Source organism: Tachysurus vachellii, chromosome 23 (genome assembly GCF_030014155.1).
Source record: "Tachysurus vachellii isolate PV-2020 chromosome 23, HZAU_Pvac_v1, whole genome shotgun sequence".
In the NCBI taxonomy this organism is placed as follows: domain Eukaryota; kingdom Metazoa; phylum Chordata; class Actinopteri; order Siluriformes; family Bagridae; genus Tachysurus; species Tachysurus vachellii.
Genome location: NC_083482.1, coordinates 6,173,487 through 6,193,997, shown reverse-complemented (window position 1 = coordinate 6,193,997; position 20,511 = coordinate 6,173,487). Strand labels below are relative to the sequence as shown.

General features: G+C 37.6%; 1 protein-coding gene across 2 annotated transcripts in view; it reads left to right on the top strand.

The window, feature by feature from the left end:
- The first annotated feature begins 6,014 nt into the window (after window positions 1-6,014).
- Window positions 6,015-20,511, top strand: part of rhpn2 (rhophilin, Rho GTPase binding protein 2) — a 30,067-nt gene continuing 15,570 nt past the window's right edge. Inside the window, exons 1-3 of one of the 2 annotated variants that reach the window (XM_060859040.1) lie at window positions 6,015-6,272; window positions 10,983-11,098; window positions 20,288-20,416. In XM_060859040.1, the coding sequence (XP_060715023.1) occupies window positions 6,204-6,272; window positions 10,983-11,098; window positions 20,288-20,416 (314 nt within the window). In that variant the 5' untranslated portion in view covers window positions 6,015-6,203. The remainder of the gene's footprint in view (window positions 6,273-10,982; window positions 11,099-20,287; window positions 20,417-20,511) is intronic. The other variant, XM_060859039.1, reaches the window with a different exon arrangement.

The following is a 20,511-nucleotide window of genomic DNA, read 5'->3' as shown; positions in this document are numbered from 1 at the left end:
CAGGTATCTCTTAAGAAATATCAGTATGCTGTTAAAGCTGATAGAACTAAATATGTTTCAGAGTTAATAAATAGATCTCCTCACTGCCCCAAAACTTTGTTTAGTACAATAAATTCAGTACTTAATCCATCTATAGCTACTTCTACTGATTCCTCTCTTTACACTTGTGAGGACTTTTTGACTTTTTTCCAAAGGAAGATTGAATTAATCAGAGAAGATATCATGCCTTCATATTGTGTTCTAGCATTTTCCACCACAATCTCCTGTACATTTGATCATTTTGACTCAGTCTCTCTTCCAGCTCTGGAAGATATTATTAAACACATGAAACTATCATATACTCCCCTAGATCCTATACCTCCTCACTTTCTAAAAGATCTTTTTGATATTTTGGGCCCTAGCATTCTATCTATTGTAACAGCTCTCTGAGAAATGGAGTGGTGCCTCCCTGTCTTAAGCGAGCAGTGGTTTCTCCTTTACTCAAAAAATCTGGCTGTAACCCTACAGAGCTGAATAATGTCTCACAAAAGTATTGGAAAAAGATGTTTTTCTCAAATGACTCCTTTTCTAATTGAAAATGACATTTTAAATAGCTTAAAATCTGGTTTTAGAGCTGGCCACAGCACAGAGACTGCATTAGTTAAAGTAGTAAATGATCTACTAATGTCAGTCGACACTGGGTTGGGGGTTGTTTTAATTATGCTGGATCTCAGTGGATCTCAGTGGATCTCTTTGACACGGTAGATCATTCGATTCTTTTGAAATGCCTGGAGGATGAAGTAGGTATCAAGGGGACTGCTTTAAATTGGTTTAAGTCATATTTGCATGAAAGAACATTCTTTGTGAATTTTGCAAATAACTCTTCTTCGCTAGCATCTTTAAAATACGGTCTTCCTCAGGGTTCTATTTTGGGGCCCATTTTATTTTCTTTGTACATGAGCCCACTTGGCTCAATCTGTCATCGTCAAAACATCTCTTATCACTTGTATGCTGATGACACTCAATTATATTTGCCTTTTAAAGTTGGAAATTTGAACTCGCTACAGCCTTTAGTACTCTGCCTGGATGAAGTCAAACACTGGTTATCGCACAATTTTCTTCAATTAAATGAGAAAAAATCTGAGATAATTATCTTTGGTCCATCAAAACTTAAGGAAGCTATGTCTAGTGCTATTGCCCCACTGGATATACCTATAAAAAATACTGTTAGGAATCTAGATGTTATTATTGACTCTTTCTTCAGCTTTGACAACCAGATTAAGTCAGTAGTAAAGAGTAGTTTTTATCAACTTAGACTGATCTCCGGGCTGAAACCCATCCTTAATACTAAAGACCTACTGGTCATAGTGCATGCTTTTATCACCTCAAGACTGGACTATTGCAACTCTCTGAATGTTGGGATAAGCAAACACAATCAATCTCATCTGCAATTAGTGCAGAATGCGGCAGCTAGGTTTTTAACTGGCACAAAAATTAGAGAACACATATAACTCCAGTATTATCTACTCTTCACTGGCTTCCAGTCCAGTATAGAATTGATTTAAAAATTTTATTGATGGATTTTAAAGCATTTCACAACATCGCCCCAAGTTATATCGGCAACCTCTTAAAGTACCATACTCCAGTCAGGTCTCTGAGATCAGGAGATAAACTTCTACTGGCAGTTCCCCGTTCCTCAAAAAAATCGAGGGGCGATAGAGCTTTCATGGTCATCGCCCCAAAACTGTGGAACAGCATCCCTTTGCACATTCGGCAGGCCTCAACTTTAGAAGGTTTTCAGTCTCAGTTAAAAACTTATCTTTTTAATTTAGCGTTCGTTGAGAATAGACCTTGTTTAGAGATAGTTTCTTGATGCTTTTATATATTTTATTTAATATTATCTTTTATCTGTTTCGCTTTTATGTATTTTATTTTTTTATCTGTTTTAATTTTCTTTGTGTTAATCGGTCTGATATATATTACTTTATGTTTTTTGTAATATTGTGCAGCACTTTGGACAATTGAAATTGCAGTAAAATGTGCTATATAAATGAATAAACTTGAAGTTGAAGTACTGTGGATTTGAAGAAAATAAATGTCAGCTGCACCTTCTGCTGAACTCACGTCTTATCCGTTCATCAATCATACTGGATGTGGCATCACGAGAGGATATTTAGCTGCACTCCTTAAGAGCACACATGGTGATCATTTCTGGTTCTACCTGATCCATCCTGACACCCTACCCCTGGTTTGAGTCCCGTCGTTTGGTGGTGCACTCTGCTGGGATAGATCTGCCTGGACACCCGGATTACTGCAAATAGAACCACTTGGAGCCTATCACACCGTCATTGAACAGTCATTGAATTGGTCAGCTTTGTGCTTCGTGTGAACATCAGTGTACATTTGATGACTTCGGCAGGAAGGAAATAGTGTCTATTGTCTATTCAGTCTATTCGGTCAGAAAACCGGGTGCCTTCACAGAGATTAAAAGACCCAAATGTGGGGATAACGTAATTAGGAAAAATAACAAAGGCTACAAACACTAGGAACATGGAACCACAAAACACAGAATCAGGAAACAACAACAAACCGAAGACAAGGACTCAACAAAAACCAGGCACAAGACAACAGGTATACGTAAGGAGGACAGTCACAGAGACACAAGGAACAGGTGTGGCGAGAACGGGTTAAGGATAGGGCTGGGCAAACAGATGATACACAAAACTAAAACAAAAGCACATGGCACAGATAAAAAAAGCCTACCAGAATGTCCCCCTAGTTTCCGGGCAGGGAATAGTCCCAGCCGTTCCTGACATCTATAATGAACTCAGAAATTATTCAGACCTGTTAATTTCTCAGGAGCTCTTTTTTGCACAATTCAACTCGACTATAAACTGTTGTAGAAAGGACATTATTTACATTGACATTATTTACTGTGAAGTGTTATCAAAATAAGGATGAGTTTCCCTTCTGAGCCTGGTTCCTCTCAAGGTTTCTTCCTCATATTATCTCAGGGTACACTGATCTTGCCACCCTCGCCTCAGGCTTGCTCATTAGGGATAGATTGTCAATTGTTAAAAGTGATATACAAATATGTGATCATGCACTGTGGGTGGGTAATTAAATCACAGCAAAAAAAAAGTGGCGGTGCAAAATGACTAGACTTGTTTTTCACTTCATTATCGAAAGATGGTTTCTAAACTGTTCTCCTACTAATTCCTGTTAGAGTGGTGTTTCTCAATGGTTAAAAACCACAAACAGATGAAAATGGACACCCAATTCATAAACATGTAACTATGCATTAAATTGTGACCTCCAACCAAGCTAAATTCAAGTCTTTAACCTAATCTCTCTCTCACACACACCTGGATTTTGACAGCTGGAAAAACAAAAACAGATAAACAGCATATGCACAAATACAAAAGGAAGGCCATTAGATTTCCTCTTTGATAGTGGTTCCTGGATGTTTAACAGTTTCATCTGCCAAATGCTTTTATGTGCATGTGATTTACAAATGTGGCAAATTTCAATCTAAGCAGCAAATTCCAATCCAAGCAGTGTGTTAAAGTATTCATAATATAAATGCAGAACAAACTATGACAACATTGAAGTCCGGACCTTGGTACTTTTATAGAGTTTTTTGTTTTTTCTTTACAAGGTTTTACTAGAACCATGATTTTGAAATTAATGCAAGAAAAAAAAGACACCGTTCTGTATAAAACAGTGATTTCAATAAGAATATATTGTATTTTCTTGAAAATGAAGACTAATGGTATGATTTTCTTTAATATGGGTTCAAATCACTTTGTGATTGTCCCAAGGTGTAGTGAACTTTTCTATTTTTGTAATCTAAAATCAACAAATAACTTAGGCTGTCTTTAAGTCAAATAAAATTAAACTCTTTAATTTAGAGTAAGAGCCCTGCGATGGGTTGGTACGCCGTCCAGGGTGTATCCTGCCTTGATGCCCAATGACGCCTGAGATAGGCACAGGCTCCCCGTGACCCGAGGTAGTTCGGATAAGCGGTAGAAGATGAATGAATGAATGAATGAATTTAGAGTCAGAATAAATTATGGAAGAACAGAAGGATACCAGAGATTAAAAATGAGCAATGTATTGTGGACCATACTAAAATTAAATAGACAGGAATATTAAGTATTTAAATAAATAATTATATAGCTAAATGTCACAAGGCAGACAAGGTAATAGAACAGTAGGGTAAATATCTACAAGAAATAAATGACTAAAGTAATACACTTAATCTTACCACAAGATGGTGATATCAACACGTGTAGGTAGATAAATCCTGTAGAAACTTGAAGTTAATGACAGCAGATACGGGGAACCAGTTAAGTGAGATAACTTAGCTTAATCTAAACATTAATTCAAGATTAAATAAAATTAATCTACAATGCACATTCTTCAAGAGATTTATGCAAGAAATTTCACTTAAACTCAAAATAACTGAAGATATTAAGTATAAGCTATGTCAGAGTCTGGAATTAAGATCACTGAACTGGTGCAAAATTATAAAGTTCTCTCCATTTCACCAGATAAAAAGTGGGATAGACATTGTCAATACAGAATTTCTTATATAAAATATGATTAATTGAAATGTATCCGTAATAAGCAAACTAGAGGCAATGGTGGCCAAGAAAACAACCCTGTAGCAACAAGAGGAAGAAATTTTATGAGGAACCAAACTTAAAAGGCAGAAAAAATGACACTGGATAGTGTGTTTAGAAATCATTGCACTTCTATGAATGTAAATGATAGTGTCAATCAGTGCTAAGGGCATTAAAATAAACTCAGTATACTGAGTAAACTGAGTGTTGGAGTAGATCAGAATGTCATCAATGTAGACAATGACACAAATGTTAACTAAGTCCCAGAAAACCTCAGTGAGAAAAGCTTGGAAACCTGCTAGTGCATTTGTTAGCCCATATGGCATTACCAAGTATTTCTTAGAGCCACCACAATGTCATGAAGGAAGTCTTCCATTTCGGAGACATTCCAATCAAGGAGACATTTGTTATTTACCACTTTAACCAACGCTACTGAGTACTGTAATTAGGCTTAAATCCCGACTGGTAAATTTCATAAAAAATAAGTTACTCCTATGCAAGTATGAGCTTAACTGTAAATATGAAAAAACAATGTATACACATAGTATACTGTACATTGATGTACACTATAGTGTACCTATAGTAAAACTATACACTAAGGACATTAATACACATATAGAAAGACACTAATCATCCATTATCCTTAAATGCACAAGACAATAAATACATAGATAAATACAGAGCAAATACACTAATACAATACATGGGCAAAGGGTTGTGAATATATTATTATGGAATGTTCCATAAGAGACTCTCAGACCTCCTTGTGCTATCCAACGTTGCTGTTACTGCTGTTAGGAACTGGAATGAAATCCTCAGAGCCTTTGTCAGACCTTACGCTGGTGCAGTGGGCCCAGATGCCACTGACTGACTCTCACATTCCCCAAACCTCAATCCAATTGAGGATATCTGGGGCCAAGTAGCACCATAAATTGTCCAGGAGCTCACTGATGGGGCTGGATGGAGATCTCACAGGACACAATCCTCTATATTTTCAGGGACATTGTGAGGAGTGCATGTGGACTGCACACTACTATTCCATAATGGAATTTATATAAAATGGATTAGAGTCTAATTTCAATATTCCACTTTGATTTTCACTGTGATTTTTGAACCAGCCCTCAATGGGTTGATGATTTTGGGTTTCATTGAACATTATCAAATAATTAAAGATTTTCAGTTTAAATATTTCTTGCATCAGGATCCCATATAGTATTTAAGTGTTCCCTTAATTCTTTCAGCATCATGCTGTAGTGGGAGTTTGCGCACGGTGACACATGAAAGTGCGTGCGCGTTTGGCGAAGTGCGTTAATGCCGGACAGAGGCGCAGGTGAGCGCAAGCATACGCTTCACACTAAAGGGGCGTGGCTTTCCTACCTACCACACCCACCGACACACACACACACACATACACACACACACACGATCGCGTCCACAGGACCATAACAAAGATCAGAGTTTGAAAGGAGGAAGACGAAAGACGAGCTCCGGATCGACTGTCTGTTTAAATGCGCATCTGTTGTGGAACATCTCCTGACGAACAGCTTCTCACTTTCTGATTTTTGATCGAAGCCAAGCGCTGAGGTTGAAATTTCAGAAATGACGGACGCCTTAATACCAAACGGATGCGAGAGCAACGGAGTGGGAGAGAAAGACGTCTTCAGAAGGGTGAGAATGCGAGAGAGTTTCGATGGGCTTTCGATTAGGTTTTGGGTCTGTTAAGTAACCTGTGTGAACTGACTTTCTTCCCAGTTTTGCATCAATCCCTATTCAATTCGCGCACTATGTAAAAAGTTAAAGTAGGCATTTTGACCTTTCTTTGAAAGACCACATGATTTTTCACACCTTTGTGGCTTATAATTGTGATCATACAACCAAAAAATTAGGAAAACAAATAGGTTTCTATTAATTAGAAATAAAAACCTAATGTTTAGCTTTCCTTTTTGCTTTATTTTATTTTGATTGGATTAGATTTTTTTTAAAGATTATATTAGATTAGTAATCCAGTATGTTTGTATGACAATTACGCAACAGCAACTTGAACCAAAGGACTGAAATTGATCTGCATGTAATTTTTTTTAAGGAATACTGAAATATTGAAGGAAACAGAAGACAAACATAAACGTGATTAAAAAAGTCAGCATGACTAGATTGAATAACAAGGCAATTGTTCTTGAATAATAAATAAAAATATAAACAGAGACGGTGAAATAAATGCTGTTGAGAAGTAAGGATTGTTGGAGCTACTATTGAGAGTGAAAGAGAGATGGACAATAACTCACTGGACATCCTGAGTTATAGCTTATGAGTTCCTTTGAAGTATTTCTGCCCAAATACACATTCCTATGAGTCTTTCCATTACTGCATTCTTCCCATGAAAAATGGATTTTATCTTTGCACAACTACAAACCTTGGTTTGGACCTTAAACATTGAGCACAAATAACCAGATATGATATATCTGGTTGTTTATATGCAATAATTGAAGACTGTAATTATCTAAAACATGATGTTTGTGTTAGTTTAGCTGGTCTTAATCTGAGCGGGGGAACCTGTGTGGTCACATATTTGCTCATTCATCCGTGTGGTGTTTTCTTTTTTGTCTAACCGTATGTGTATCCAAGGGCTGAAAAGAGGCTTTTGTCTCTGTGGAAGCACAGCTTTGCTTGTGAACTGTATCTGCCCTTCTGTTTTGTCCTGTTCTTCCTGGAGGCAGTAAAGTGTATCTTAGCCAGAAGCCATTTGGACAATGAGCTCAAAGGGTTTAACATCTCCGTCTCACATAAACTGACCGTTCTCATTTCCACTTGTGGGACAAGCAACAGCCTGCACAGGGAAACAGCCATTGCACTGGAAATGAAATATAATTAAATAATCTAGTTCGAGACTGAATGCACTTAAAGATATCAGTCTGATTGAAATCATTTAGTTTTCTTTCTTGTTTTAAGTAAATTCATAACAAACATTCTGGTACTGTTAAAGTTTCCATGTAGAATCCAGCTTTAAAGTGACAGGGGATGTTTCAACACTGAAGGTATTAAGGCGAATAATTTTGAGTTAGGAGAAAATAGTGGCTCTGTAATGGACTGACGTCCCATTTAGGGTGTATTCTTGCTTTGTGGCCAGCGTTCAAGCGAATGACTCTGAATCCAGAGCAACGATGACCAGGGTAAAGTGGTTACTGAAGATGAATGAAGGAGTAAAAAAACAAAAAAATCTGTTTCACTTAAGCTGAAAGTTTTGGTCATAGAAAAATGGTCTTTGTAATATTTATAGATAACATGAAACATGATAACATGAAATGAAAATGGTTTGTGGTCCATAGCTAATGATAAATGTGGTTTGGACTAGTGAGTCAGTATAATGCAGTGAGAACATGAGGATAACTGGCAGTGAAATCACAGATCAGATAACTAATTTGCATGGCAGATTGTTTAGGGCAGTAGATGATCCAAGTGGGTTTGTTTTTGTTTTTGGCATTGATTATCAGGGATTATTCATCAGATTTAGTATTTAGCATGATAAAAAATAGTTGCAGGGATTAGAATATGATGTGGTTTGTTGGTTTTGAATGAGAAAGTCAGTAGTAAGGGAATGTTTTTGATTAATACCGACTTATTGAAAGCAATCTATTAAAGAGTGGGTGTAAGATGTTTGGACACCTTAGAAGTGGAGGCGTGGTTATGGTCCAGTAGATGAAGAATGAGAGGGTGGGGATAGTTTCGTGAATGTATGTAATGCAGGTTAGGGTATGGTGCAGATTTGGCTTGGTCACGCTTGTACTGTGACATAATAGTTTTTGGTGAGTAATCTATTGAGTGAGAATTTTAGGATAATAGTAGTTGAGTTGAAAAGTTGCGAGTAATTTGATAATGGTAAATGTAGCAGATTGGGGAGATGGTTTTGAACCGTTGCTTCAGCTGTCTCTGTGGCCAGAGAGTAGGAATCGCAGATTCGGCACGTTTTACTTGTCTTTCCTCTGTTGACGTCGCAACTAGCCAAAATCAGTATGCAGCCAAACCACACACGCTAATGTAGCGCAGATGTTTCGGCTTCTGTCGAGGCTGTATAATTGTAAAATAACCCAGCTACGTCTCAATGTCCCAGACAGAGCAGTAAATAGTAAACGATTAGCTTGGGAGCTAGTGAGAAAGAGAGCAGTGGTTATAGAGCCTGTGTACTGACACAAACTAAAATCAACTGTAAAATGAATGTATCGTGCACCAGTTATACATACAGTACACATGTCCTAGTCATGGTTTCTTTTTTATAAGAAACTGTATAGGTGATAATAAGAAAGCAAACAGAGAGAGAAAGGGTGAGAGAGCCCTGGCTAACCTATTGTTACGCTATTGTTAAGTTATCTATTGGTCCAGCTATTGATACAGTTTCACTCACGTGATAATTTCTTGTGGCAGATTTTCCATAGTGATCCACCAACTCTGTGCTATTAGGGACTCTGTAAAAAGCAAGTGAATTGATGGCATGATTGCTAGAATAATCTGGGTGGGAATCTCCTGGGTCACATTTAGCCACAGTGGCCATGCCTCCCATTTGGGAAAAAAAAATTTGCTAGGTTTTGTTTAGATTAAAACACACAAATCTTCTAAAATATTCATTATAAAAAATTTCTGCTGTTTGGTTTCAAAATCTAGCAATAAAATAGGCGTTAGCCATGTTAGCTTTAAAGGAGACTTTGGCATATTTTGTTTGTTTAATTTCACATCCAAACTAAAAGCAAAAAAAAAGGTCATTTCAGGCTGATAATGTACTTTGTAGTGACTGAGCATAAATGAGGTGACAAAGTTACATGGTTCTTTGGCAAATGTGTGTAGAAATTGGAGCTTAGATTAATAATTATATAACAAGTCTAATTTGTTTTTTTTTGCACGTAGTATTTAGCCCTTTTTTTGTTCATCTGTCTAAACATCCAGAGCACCTTAAGTTTCTGCAGAGATACAGCCTTATCCTTCTAGTCCTCACCTCCATAGCTCAATTTAGCTGCAGCTACAAAACAAAGCTGCAATCAGTATTAAGCAGTAAAACCCATTTAACACGTGGATTTAATTCAGTGTCAAGTCACTTTCTGACTGAAATCAAACCTTGCACAGATTCTGTTGGCCTGGTATTTGGAATGTGATTGCTGTGTTTTTACTGTCAGAGGGAAATACACAAGGGTTTGATTCTCACACACACACACACACACACACACACACACACACACACACACACACACACACACACACACACACACACACACAGTAAAACATTTTAAATCTCCATTAAAAACTCAAGAATTTCAGAGTAATTTTCTGAGTTGTTTAAGCTATAAACGTATTTCTAATCTCTGTGTAAACAGGATAGAAAAAAAATCTATGAAGGCTCAGAACATTTTGTCTGTTCACCGACTTTTTTTTGTCTTTTTGCATGAAGGGTGTAATATGCGTCCTATCGCATTGCTTCAGCTGGAACACAAACAAAGTGATAAGGATGTGTGTGTATAAATGTGTGTATGTGTGTGTGTAACAGCAGTTACCTGGCTGTTTTTGTAGTTCTTTTAGCGGTTGTGTACTTTGACAATATTTACTTTAGTGGGTTAGGAACATTTGCAAGGCTTTCTCTATCCAATAAAGAAATTTCCAGCAGGGTTCATGACAAATGTATAAAAGCACGTTCTAGATGTGTAATGATCCAGGTGTGTGATTCAGCGTTGTGTATCACATAGGTGTTTTGCGAGGGCTTTTCTAGATACTGCCCACACTATTTATTGAGCTTTTATTTAGGTGGGGCTGAAGAATGTGATGTCATTTAGCTGGGAATGTTCCACTCGGTCACATTCTCTCTCTGTCATTTCTCTGTCATGGGTGCGACACACTTCAGTGACACAGTGGATAGAGTATGTACACAGGATGTGAATGACATTTAGAGAGTATAGTATTAAAATGCCTAAACTTTGAGTAAGAACTGATAGTCATAACAGATTATCATGTGGTATCTCTGACTAAGTCGTAGATACTGATTCTTTTTATGAGTGCATCTGTGTTATGATTTGGTCAGGAATTCATAGATATGAAGGAACATTCTTAAATTATATTAGTGTATTAGTCAGAATTGTGTTTGGACATCCACTGGTGATGGTGGCTGACACGACAAAGATCCTGCCCAAAAGCATGGCACTATTATATCTTTAATGAGTTTTTTACTTTTGTATTAAATATGTGAACACAGACGGTCCATAATTAAATTATTTTTTTATAATTATTATATTATATTATATTATATTATATTATATTATATTATATTATATTATATTATATTATATTATATTATATTATAGAGCACCTGTGATTAAAATCTCTCTCTCTCTCTCTCTCTCTCAGGGCTGTAACCCACTGGCTCAGACCGGCCGCAGTAAGCTTCAGAACCAGAGAGCGAGCCTCAATCAGCAGATCATCAAACAGATGAGAATGAGAGCGGGGGCTGAGAATCTGCTCAAGTATGTAATGCATGCAGACACACATGTGCACAAAGGCAGTGGCTCTCGCATACTTGCATGTACACCTGCTAACCCACACACATACACATGTACATATATACATAAACATGTATGTCTGTATATATACATGTACACACATACATATGCAAGCCTTTGAACCTAGTTCATAAAACCCATTCTTTGAAATGAAGGGAAGCCAACACCCATGTGTTGACATTTTCTTCTGTCTAGTTTAACAGCAACTGCCATTTTGAGTTTTTTCAAGGCTTAAAATGTTTTATTTTTTTGAGTGTGTGCGCGAGTGCGCGAGTGCGAGTGCGAGTGCGCGAGTGCGCGAGTGCGAGTGCGTGAGTGTGTGTGTGTGTGAGTGTGTGTGTGTGTGAGTGTGCGAGTGAAATGTGTCATTTTAAAATTTGAATCTTTTTTCTTTTTTCCCTTGTTTACACTGGCCAATCATCCAGTCTTAACTTTGCCCTTGTCTCACATATATCTTGTGCATGCTTTTATAAAGTATGTATTAAATGTGAAAGAGCGAGCTGGAACACTGGAAATCTTATGTGTAAATGCTGACCTCATGCTTGTCAGCATGTATTGTAATGACACACCTTGAGAGAATTGTGCATGTGTGTGTGTCTGTGTGTGTGTGCTCTGTGTCCATAAACAGAAAGTACAAACATTAGAGTATGTTAGATCATCTGGGTTTGTCTTCTTTGGCCTCTTGCAGTTAAACTGAGTGGGTAACCGTGACTGTGTGTTTATTATGAGAATGCTTATTTCTTTTATTTTTTTTAGAATAAATATATTTAATTTCCTCTCATCTTGCTCTCCACACTTGTTCATTTCATTTGCCTTTCCTGGATTAGAGCATATATTTGGACGTTTCTTTAAAAGATATTGTACATGTGATGTGCATGATTCTGGAATCCTGCGATGATTCATTCTTTCTACAATACTAATTCATTTCCTGATTTCCTTTAACAAGTATAATTGCATGGTTTATCTGTTTTTATGACTGGGAGGCCAGAAGTAATTTCCTTTCTTGATTAAATCCGAGAAGGCTGTGATGATAATTAACCTTTAACCTTTAACGAACTTTGTCTTATCTCATCATAAGGATTTTTTTAGTTTTGTGACTATTTTTTTTGGCTTTCGATGACCCCAATGATTAAAAGTACTTTTCTTGTTATGAAATGTCTTATACAATTCGATATTCCTTGCCAGGAGCAGACCAGCTCCAGGTAAACAACAGAAATAAACAATAGGGAGACACCCATCATCAAAGCAGATCAAATCCACATCTGGTTCAGATGATTTTTTTTTTTAATTATAAGTAAGAGATGACAAGTTGATTCATTTCTATCCCAGTTCAGCCTTGCCAGGGTTTTCTCTCTCTGATCCTTGCTGATTTATTGAATTTCCAGCAATGTTCCGAAGCTCATAACTTTGGACCTTGTGCCTTTGGTGCTGATCCAGAATCCAGTTTTTCGTAGCCTTACCTTAGTGGTTCAAATGGCAAGACATCACGCAGGTCAGTGCCCCAGGCTACGGAGTTTTATTAGTGGTCTGGAAACCGCACATACACAACAGGAAACTAAGTTTATTGTAGGCATCTGTGTACAGTATGTCTGTGTGTGAGGGAGAGCGAGAGTGAGCGAGGGAGTGCAAGAGTGAGGGAGAGTGAGAGTGAGCCATAAACTCAAGCTTTAGACTTATCAGTTATTATTGCTATAGTAGTTTTTTTTTATGTTTTTGGTGTTTCACAGGAGTATCACACACTTTTGCTGGTCTTACTACTGAAGAATGTGATTAGTTCTACTGATGTCCTTGTGGCTTCCAGTTTCACTTTTTTTCTTTTTTCTTTTCTTTTCTGTGGCTGCTCTGTAGGGTCGTCCTCACTTGACCCACTGGCCATTAAAAAAGTAACCCAGACTAACTGTGCTGTTGTTAATAGTACACCACGTCTGTCTGCACTAGCACGAATACATGTTCCACTCTAAAAGTATGCAAACTAAGTCATTAGCAGCACAGCCATTGAGAATCTCACTAGCGGAAAAAAGAGATTTGCATTTCCTGTTACAGGGTTGTAATCGGGAAGGTGTACAAAAAGCTTTAAAGCCAGTTGCCGTGCCTCCGCCTGGAGTAACACGCCTACAATAAAATCATTTTAGACCTTTGACAATATTTCCTTAGGTAGGATCTTTTCCATGTTTTTGAAAACAGATTACAAAAAAGTGTCTGAGAATAAATGCTAGTGCTCATACATGTGATGCAGTGTTTCACACAGTAATGCTCAGCATTAACAGTGATAGTATATTTATGATAATAAAACCAGATAGGGTTTAACAGCACAGCAGTATACATCATCTGTTGTTTTACAAAGTGCAAGGTTGTGACAGCTGTGTAGCTGCATAACAAATATTATGTAGAGCTACTGATGGATTAAGTATATAAACATTTTTTCCAAACAATTTTATTTAATAAATATTAAATATTCCTAATTTTTTCAGGCACCATTGACTGTGGTGTGCATTTATTTAAGATTTCTATAAAGCTGCTTTGTGACACAGTTCATTGTGAAAAGCACTATAAAAAATAAAATGTCCAGTGGGGACCAAATGCCTGAGACCATCTATTTTGAACACTGGTAATCTTCAAAATATTGATCCGAATTTTCAAATTTCTTAGTATTATGGTACGTTCCCTTGTTGCCTTAATAACATTTGAGCTGACGTGAATTTCATATAAAATTTTCATGTTGGAGTGTTTTTTTATTTTATTTTTTACTTACATGTGCAAACGAAGGGTTGCTATGTCAAGGAAACTCTGACCACAGGTTTAACATGGCCAATGTCATACGTTTGTTTACATGTAAATAGTCTCAGACTTTTGGACTCTACTGTATATGTTCTACATCAGTGTTTGCCAGTTTAAGGTATTTGACCATGTGTTACATAAATTATGTATATTTTCCACACAGCTGTCAACAGCCATTCTTGAAGCACTTAAACTAGCATGTCGGTCATTAAAACAATGTGGCATCTGTGTGCTTTTCTTGTTGTATTAATTCGGTTCAATTTAATTTATTTGTCTAGAACTTTTAACAATGGACACTGTCCACTTGCAGAAGTATAGAAACAGAATAAACATTGTAAAGTTTAAAATTAAATTATTCTTTATCTCTAATATCTATCCTAATGAGCAAGTCTGGGGTGACAGTGGAAAGGAAAAACTCCCTGAGATGACATGAGGAAGAAACCTTGAGAGGAACCAGACTCAGAAGTGAACCTCATTCTCATTTGGGTGATAATGAACAGTAAATAATGTAAATTTAAATAATGTCCTTTCTACAACGTTGATGGAGACTGCAGTGAACTTCTGTAAGCTTCTCTGGATAAGACCAATTTCCATACGCCATAAATACAATTGTAAATAGTGACTGGAAATGGTCATAAATTTTAATATTCAAGACTGGAAAAAAACGTCACCTGGTCTTTGTCAGATCTACTGCCGTAGCCTCAGGTTCTTGTTCTTGACTGACAGGACTGGGTTCTGATGTGGTCTTTTGCTGTTGTAGCTCATTCACCTCCATGCCATGCATTTACAAATAGAGATGCTTTTTTGCACACTATGGCTGTCGACAGTGATTATTCAAGTTATTGTAGCCTTCCGGTCAGATCTCTTTCATCAGCAAGGCATTTCAACATGAAGAACTGCTGCTTGCTGAATGAGGGGATTTTTTTTTTATTCAGGAAGGTTTTAGCAGTCCAGTAATTCCAATATATGACAGATTTTCCATTAATTTGTCACACGTCTGTATATGGCACCATCAAGTCAAAGCCTGATACCCTTTTTAAAGCTGTTGCAGTGGTTATAAAGTTTTGCCCATTCCATTGTCCCATTTCACCTCTGTTCGTGGGATGCTTACTTCTTACAGATTCTTGCTTTCTAGCATTTCATTTTATTTTAGCTTGAGTTCAGAGCTCTGACTGCCATTCTGTAATATACAGAACTAATGTTTTCAATCTGTTTTCAAACCCAAAAAAGGTTGATGATTGTTGAGTACATATTATAGATATAGTATGTACTTCCCTTCTTTTCTCTTACAATCATCATGCCATATATATATAACATAGTAAAAAGTCCAGACATTAGACATCCTGATGTCATTAGAAATCCTCTGTCATGAAGATTTACATGGTTACAAGGAGATCTCTTTTGATCATGCCATGTTGCACATGAAGATGATTGTAAAATGGTCAACCAATTTTTTAATGATTGTTAGACACACTAACGAAAAAACTATAAACCTGAATCCACTTCCTCTTTTTGTGGAGGTCATTATCCCAGAGGCTCACATATGTTTTCTATCACCAACCTTGACTATGTAAACCCTTTGTAACAGTAAGTAACAGTCTGGTTCACAGAGAAGGTTGTGTGCCTTTGATAAGCCTGACTTTATTTTTCCTCGCCGAATCAGAGCCACACGTTTTGAGCAGTTTATGCAGTAACCCAGTACCAACAAGCTGAATTTTAATCCTAATATAATCTGCCATCACAGTCACATATAGAGTATCCTTCTCTGCATAACAAACTTCATGCCATTCGTTACTTCAAATAAATCCCTTAATGAACATCTTCTGAGATGAACGTTGCTGTGAGGACGAACCTCAGGATAACAAAAGGCAACCCCTTAGAGGCCCCAGTGGCAAGGAAACACTATTCTAACATTGTGGTTATGGCCAGGGGCATGTTTATATATACTCACACTCTTGCATGGACATACGTACATCATAGAAAACAGTTTGAAATGGTTCATGGGAGATATAACACCTGGAGCAAGCACTTTAGTTCAGCACTTCAACTTTGACACTACTTGGCACTGCAAAGCCTTAGAGGTCACATCGACACAAGCCAAAGCTCTAAACATAATCGTCACTGTAGGGAATAGTAAAAAAAAGTGGGAGTTAAAAAGGGAATTTCACATTTCAAAAGAAATAAATAAATAATCTTGCCATTTGTGGAAGCGTGAGTTAATTGAAATCTGAAGTGGCTATGGTTTCTTTAAAAGAAAGAAAGCAAGAAAGAAAAATGGAACTGCTATTATTTGCTCCAGTATTTCGAAGACTCTGAAGCCAAAGAGTCTTCGAAATGATTGTTGAAGCCAAAAACCTTCGATTTTTGCTGCATTTTATTTTATTTTTGCTGCATTTCATTTTATTTACTACTTTTTTTTTGTGTGGAAAACTAGTTGAATTGAAGACACATGCTGCATGTAATTACTTTCTGTGATGGCTGTACGAACGTCTGACAGACGTGAATCAAAGAGGTTTTAGACTTCTGAATTTTCTTCTGAGTTTGCTTGATTTTGGGTTAATATCTGCAAGTTCCTGGAGCAACTTACTAACTGTTTACTGACTCTCTATTTTCCACTATGAACCAGCTATAAACTGCTTGCTATTAGCTTGAACCCAGTAAGTCTTTGTTGGGAGCAAGGAGAGAATTTGAACTTCCAGTTTAATATTAAGAAAAAACATACAAAGACACTCGGGTGTTTTTGATCTATCTGAGTCTTTGTACCTTTCATGTTCACACAGGTATACTGATCACCCAAGAGGCATTTAATTAATAAAAAGGTTTTGTGAAGACTTTTCAAATAGTGTAATGTGATATCATGGTATAAATAGTTGTAACTGATCAGAATGTCTCTCTCTCTCTCTCTCTCTCTCTCTCCCTCTCTCTCTCTCTCTCTCTCTCTCTCTCTCACTCTCACTCTCTCTCTCTCTCTCTCATATGTCATTGGCATGTCCGCATTCTTTCTTGAGTTAGTTGCGTGCAAAACAGGTTTCGTTAATCTTTTGTTGTGTTATTTTGCACTTTCCACATACAAAACATTGTGTTAGTCTCAATAAATTTGGCTTTAATGGACAGGGTAATAAAGATTATAAGTTTTTTATTTACAAAAATTCTGAGAGTACTTGGGCTCTGATTTACATTTCAAGCATTTGGCAGATCACCTTATCCAGAGCGAGATAATTTTTTGTTTTTTATACAACTGAGAAATTGAGGGTTAAGGGCCTTTCTCAGGGATCAGGGACCTGGGATTCAAGCTCACAACCTTGCCCATCAGTGGCCCAACACCTTAAACACTAATCTAACACTCACCCTTATTAAGACTGGTTGTGTCACAGCTGCCAGAAGGATTTTATGCAAATGGAAATTCCCCCAAACCCCAGATCTGAAAGACTGGATTGATGGGATGATTAAAGTTGCTTCATATGAGAGCATGTTGGGGAGACCGCATAGTGAGGGTGAAACAGAAAAAAAAAACATACAGCATATAAAAATGGTGTGAATGAACAGAACTGCTCAACAGTTGTTTCATTTCCTCTTGTCTTGTTTCTTGATGGTGACATGGAAAGATTGATTAGTCAGATTAGTCTGAAGATTGAAAGCATTTCATACTACCATAGAAACTAACTAAGGAGTTGTAAATGCGCTCAGCTACTGATAACAGGAAATGATCTCCAAAACGCCAAAGCAGGGCAAGTCATGTCTGAGATTAGATGAGAATGTGATATCTGAAATCCTCCAGGCACAGAATGTGTGTGTGTGTGTGTGTGTGTGTTAGAAAACATTGACTACTTCTTTGTGAGGAACAAAATAACAAAAATAAACAGTAATGCTAAAGATTTATTTCTCATGCCGGGCCATTCAGAGTAATTTTATTCATCTTGTGTCACAGCAGTTAACAAACAACTACGATTACATTTTATTTATTAAAGAATGACACACTTTTTCACACACTCTGACTCTGAAGACTCTTTTCATAAATGCTGAAGAAAATTCTCTTCTCAGAAAATGTCACTATATCGATATACGGTTGTGTAGAAATTATAAAATCCTTTTTTTCTGACTGTTGAGAATGTATCAGTGTTGTGGTATAATGTTTAAAAATTTACATAAAAATAATTGGTACTCGGGAACTGAAACGTGGCTTGTTTCTCTCTCACTCACACTCACTCATTTTCTACCGCTTATCCGAACTACCTCGGGTCACGGGGAGCCTCTGCGTCATCAGGCATCAAGGCAGAATACACCCTGGACGGAGTGCCAACCCATCGCAGGGCACACACACACTCTCATTCACTCACGCAATCACACACTACGGACAATTTTCCAGAGATGCCAATCAACCTACCATGCATGTCTTTGGACCGGGGGAGGAAACCGGAGTACCCGGAGGAAACCCCCGAGGCACGGGGAGAACATGCAAACTCCACACACACAAGGTGGAGGCAGGAATCGAACCCCCAATCCTGGAGGTGTGAGGCGAACGTACTAACCACTAAGCCACCATGCCCCCCTGGCTTGTTTCTACATTTTGCAAATTTATTAGCAGTTAAATAAGAGCTAGATAGTTTTTAGACAGTTGAAAACACGTGAAATGTTTCCAGAAACGTTTACAGATGTTTCCAAATACGCAGTGAATCAAAATGAGTAAAAGGTATAAAGATTTGGCTTGGCTGCCTTTTGTTTTAAAGGTAAAACCTAGTACTGCAGAGCACTGATGTACAATCCTTGTGAAATGATTTAACCCATAATCTCTCAACAATGAGACGTGGATTATCTAAAACAAACAGACTACGTCAAGCTGAATTTTAAGTTGGGGGGTTGAGAGAAAGATGAATCAAGTTATTGTCTTGTTTACATAGAAACGTTGGGACATCTGCCAAGATAAAAGACTGACTCACTGGCCTTTTCTGGGAAGCCCTTGTGCTAATGGCTCCTGGAGATCATTTGTGTGCTTTGGAGTAGACCATAGTACGTGCCGTGTAGTGCACCTGCCCTGTCGGCCATTTTTTAAGTTGCAGCAAAAAAATATGCAGTATTCTGTCATTCCCTTTCATGTCTAATATTTAAAAGGATATTGCAGTGAACTTAACTTTTATAAGAGTTTATCTTTAAAACCATCCTCTAGTCTCTAAAACCAATGGGTCTACCGTCATTAGGTTTAAGAAACTGGCAAATTGTAATGAGTGTAATGAGTACAGCAGATTAATTTTTTTCGTTTGAGTACATTTGAGTACAAGCTTATTTTTTCTATTTATCAAAAGATCTAGATGCCTGTACATCGGGTTGCAAATAAGGACATGACAAGCAGGAATTTACTCTGTGTTCTTAAATGAAGTGCTACATCTTTCCCCAGTATTGGATATTTGTGTACTGGAAATTTCTAAGCTGCTCATTTGAGTTTGCTAAAGGTTCGACAGGATGACCGAAGTGCAAGTGAAACGTCATGTCAAAAGTGAAAAGCTGTTCTGTTCTTTTCTGGAGGTTTTCAGCTAATATTTACAGACAAAACACAAATGAAGTGCACTCAGCAGAAGTGACAGGTCCCTGAAGAGGAATGTATGTGGGACATAAATGACACAAATTTGTTTCCACCTTCTTCAGATTTTTATGTAGGATGTTGAGCCTGTGAATGCATGAGCCCCAGACTTGTGGCCTAATAAATGGTTTTAAAAACTGGATGAGCTGCTTAATGTTCACACCTGGAATTCTGCTTTGCAAGTTTTTTTTAACTGATGGTCCATAAACTGGAGTTTTGTGGTCACATTGTGCTCTCTCTCTCTCCCTCTCTCTCTTTCTGAGTATTATATTACTAGCACTGTTGGCAGCTCGGTATAAGAGAGAATTATGCAGGTCAGATAGTGTGTGTGTGGGTGTGTGTGCGTGTGTGGGGGGTGGTATGAGAGAGGTTCTCATTAAAACTGATGACACACATTAACTGTGAGATGCCTATCTTCTTTCTTCAGGACTTCTGGGAATAAAACAGAAGGCTTTATTTGTCACATATATTACAGTACAGTGAAATTCACTGGTTTTTAGGACGCTACGGTCAGAGTGCAGGGTCAGGATAGGGTGCCTGTGGAGCAAATAGGGTTAAGGGCCTTAGTCAAGGCTCCAACTGTGGCAGTTTGTCAGTGTTTGGGTTTGAACTTCAGTAACGCGAGCCACCACTGACCAATAAAAGTAAAAGATTTCAACTGAGTAGTTGAGTGCACATACTGTACTGCTGTCCTCTCTGGTGTCAGCACAAACAAGTGGCACCGAGTAAAACTTATCAAGAACGATGGAAATTATAAAAATTACTAATTCTGTCACTTTCATTGTCTCCCTCTCTCTCAGGGCCACAGCAAACAATAAAGTAAAAGATATGGTTCTGCTGGAGCTGAGCTATGTGAACTCCAACTTGCAGCTTCTTATGGAGCAACTGGAAGGCCTGAACAGTTCAGTAGAGGTTTATCAGAATGTACAGTAAGTACACACACACACACACACACACACACGTGTTCATTGGTCATCTTGTGATCCTTGTAAGTGTATTCTATTGACATATTAAGACTATGCAT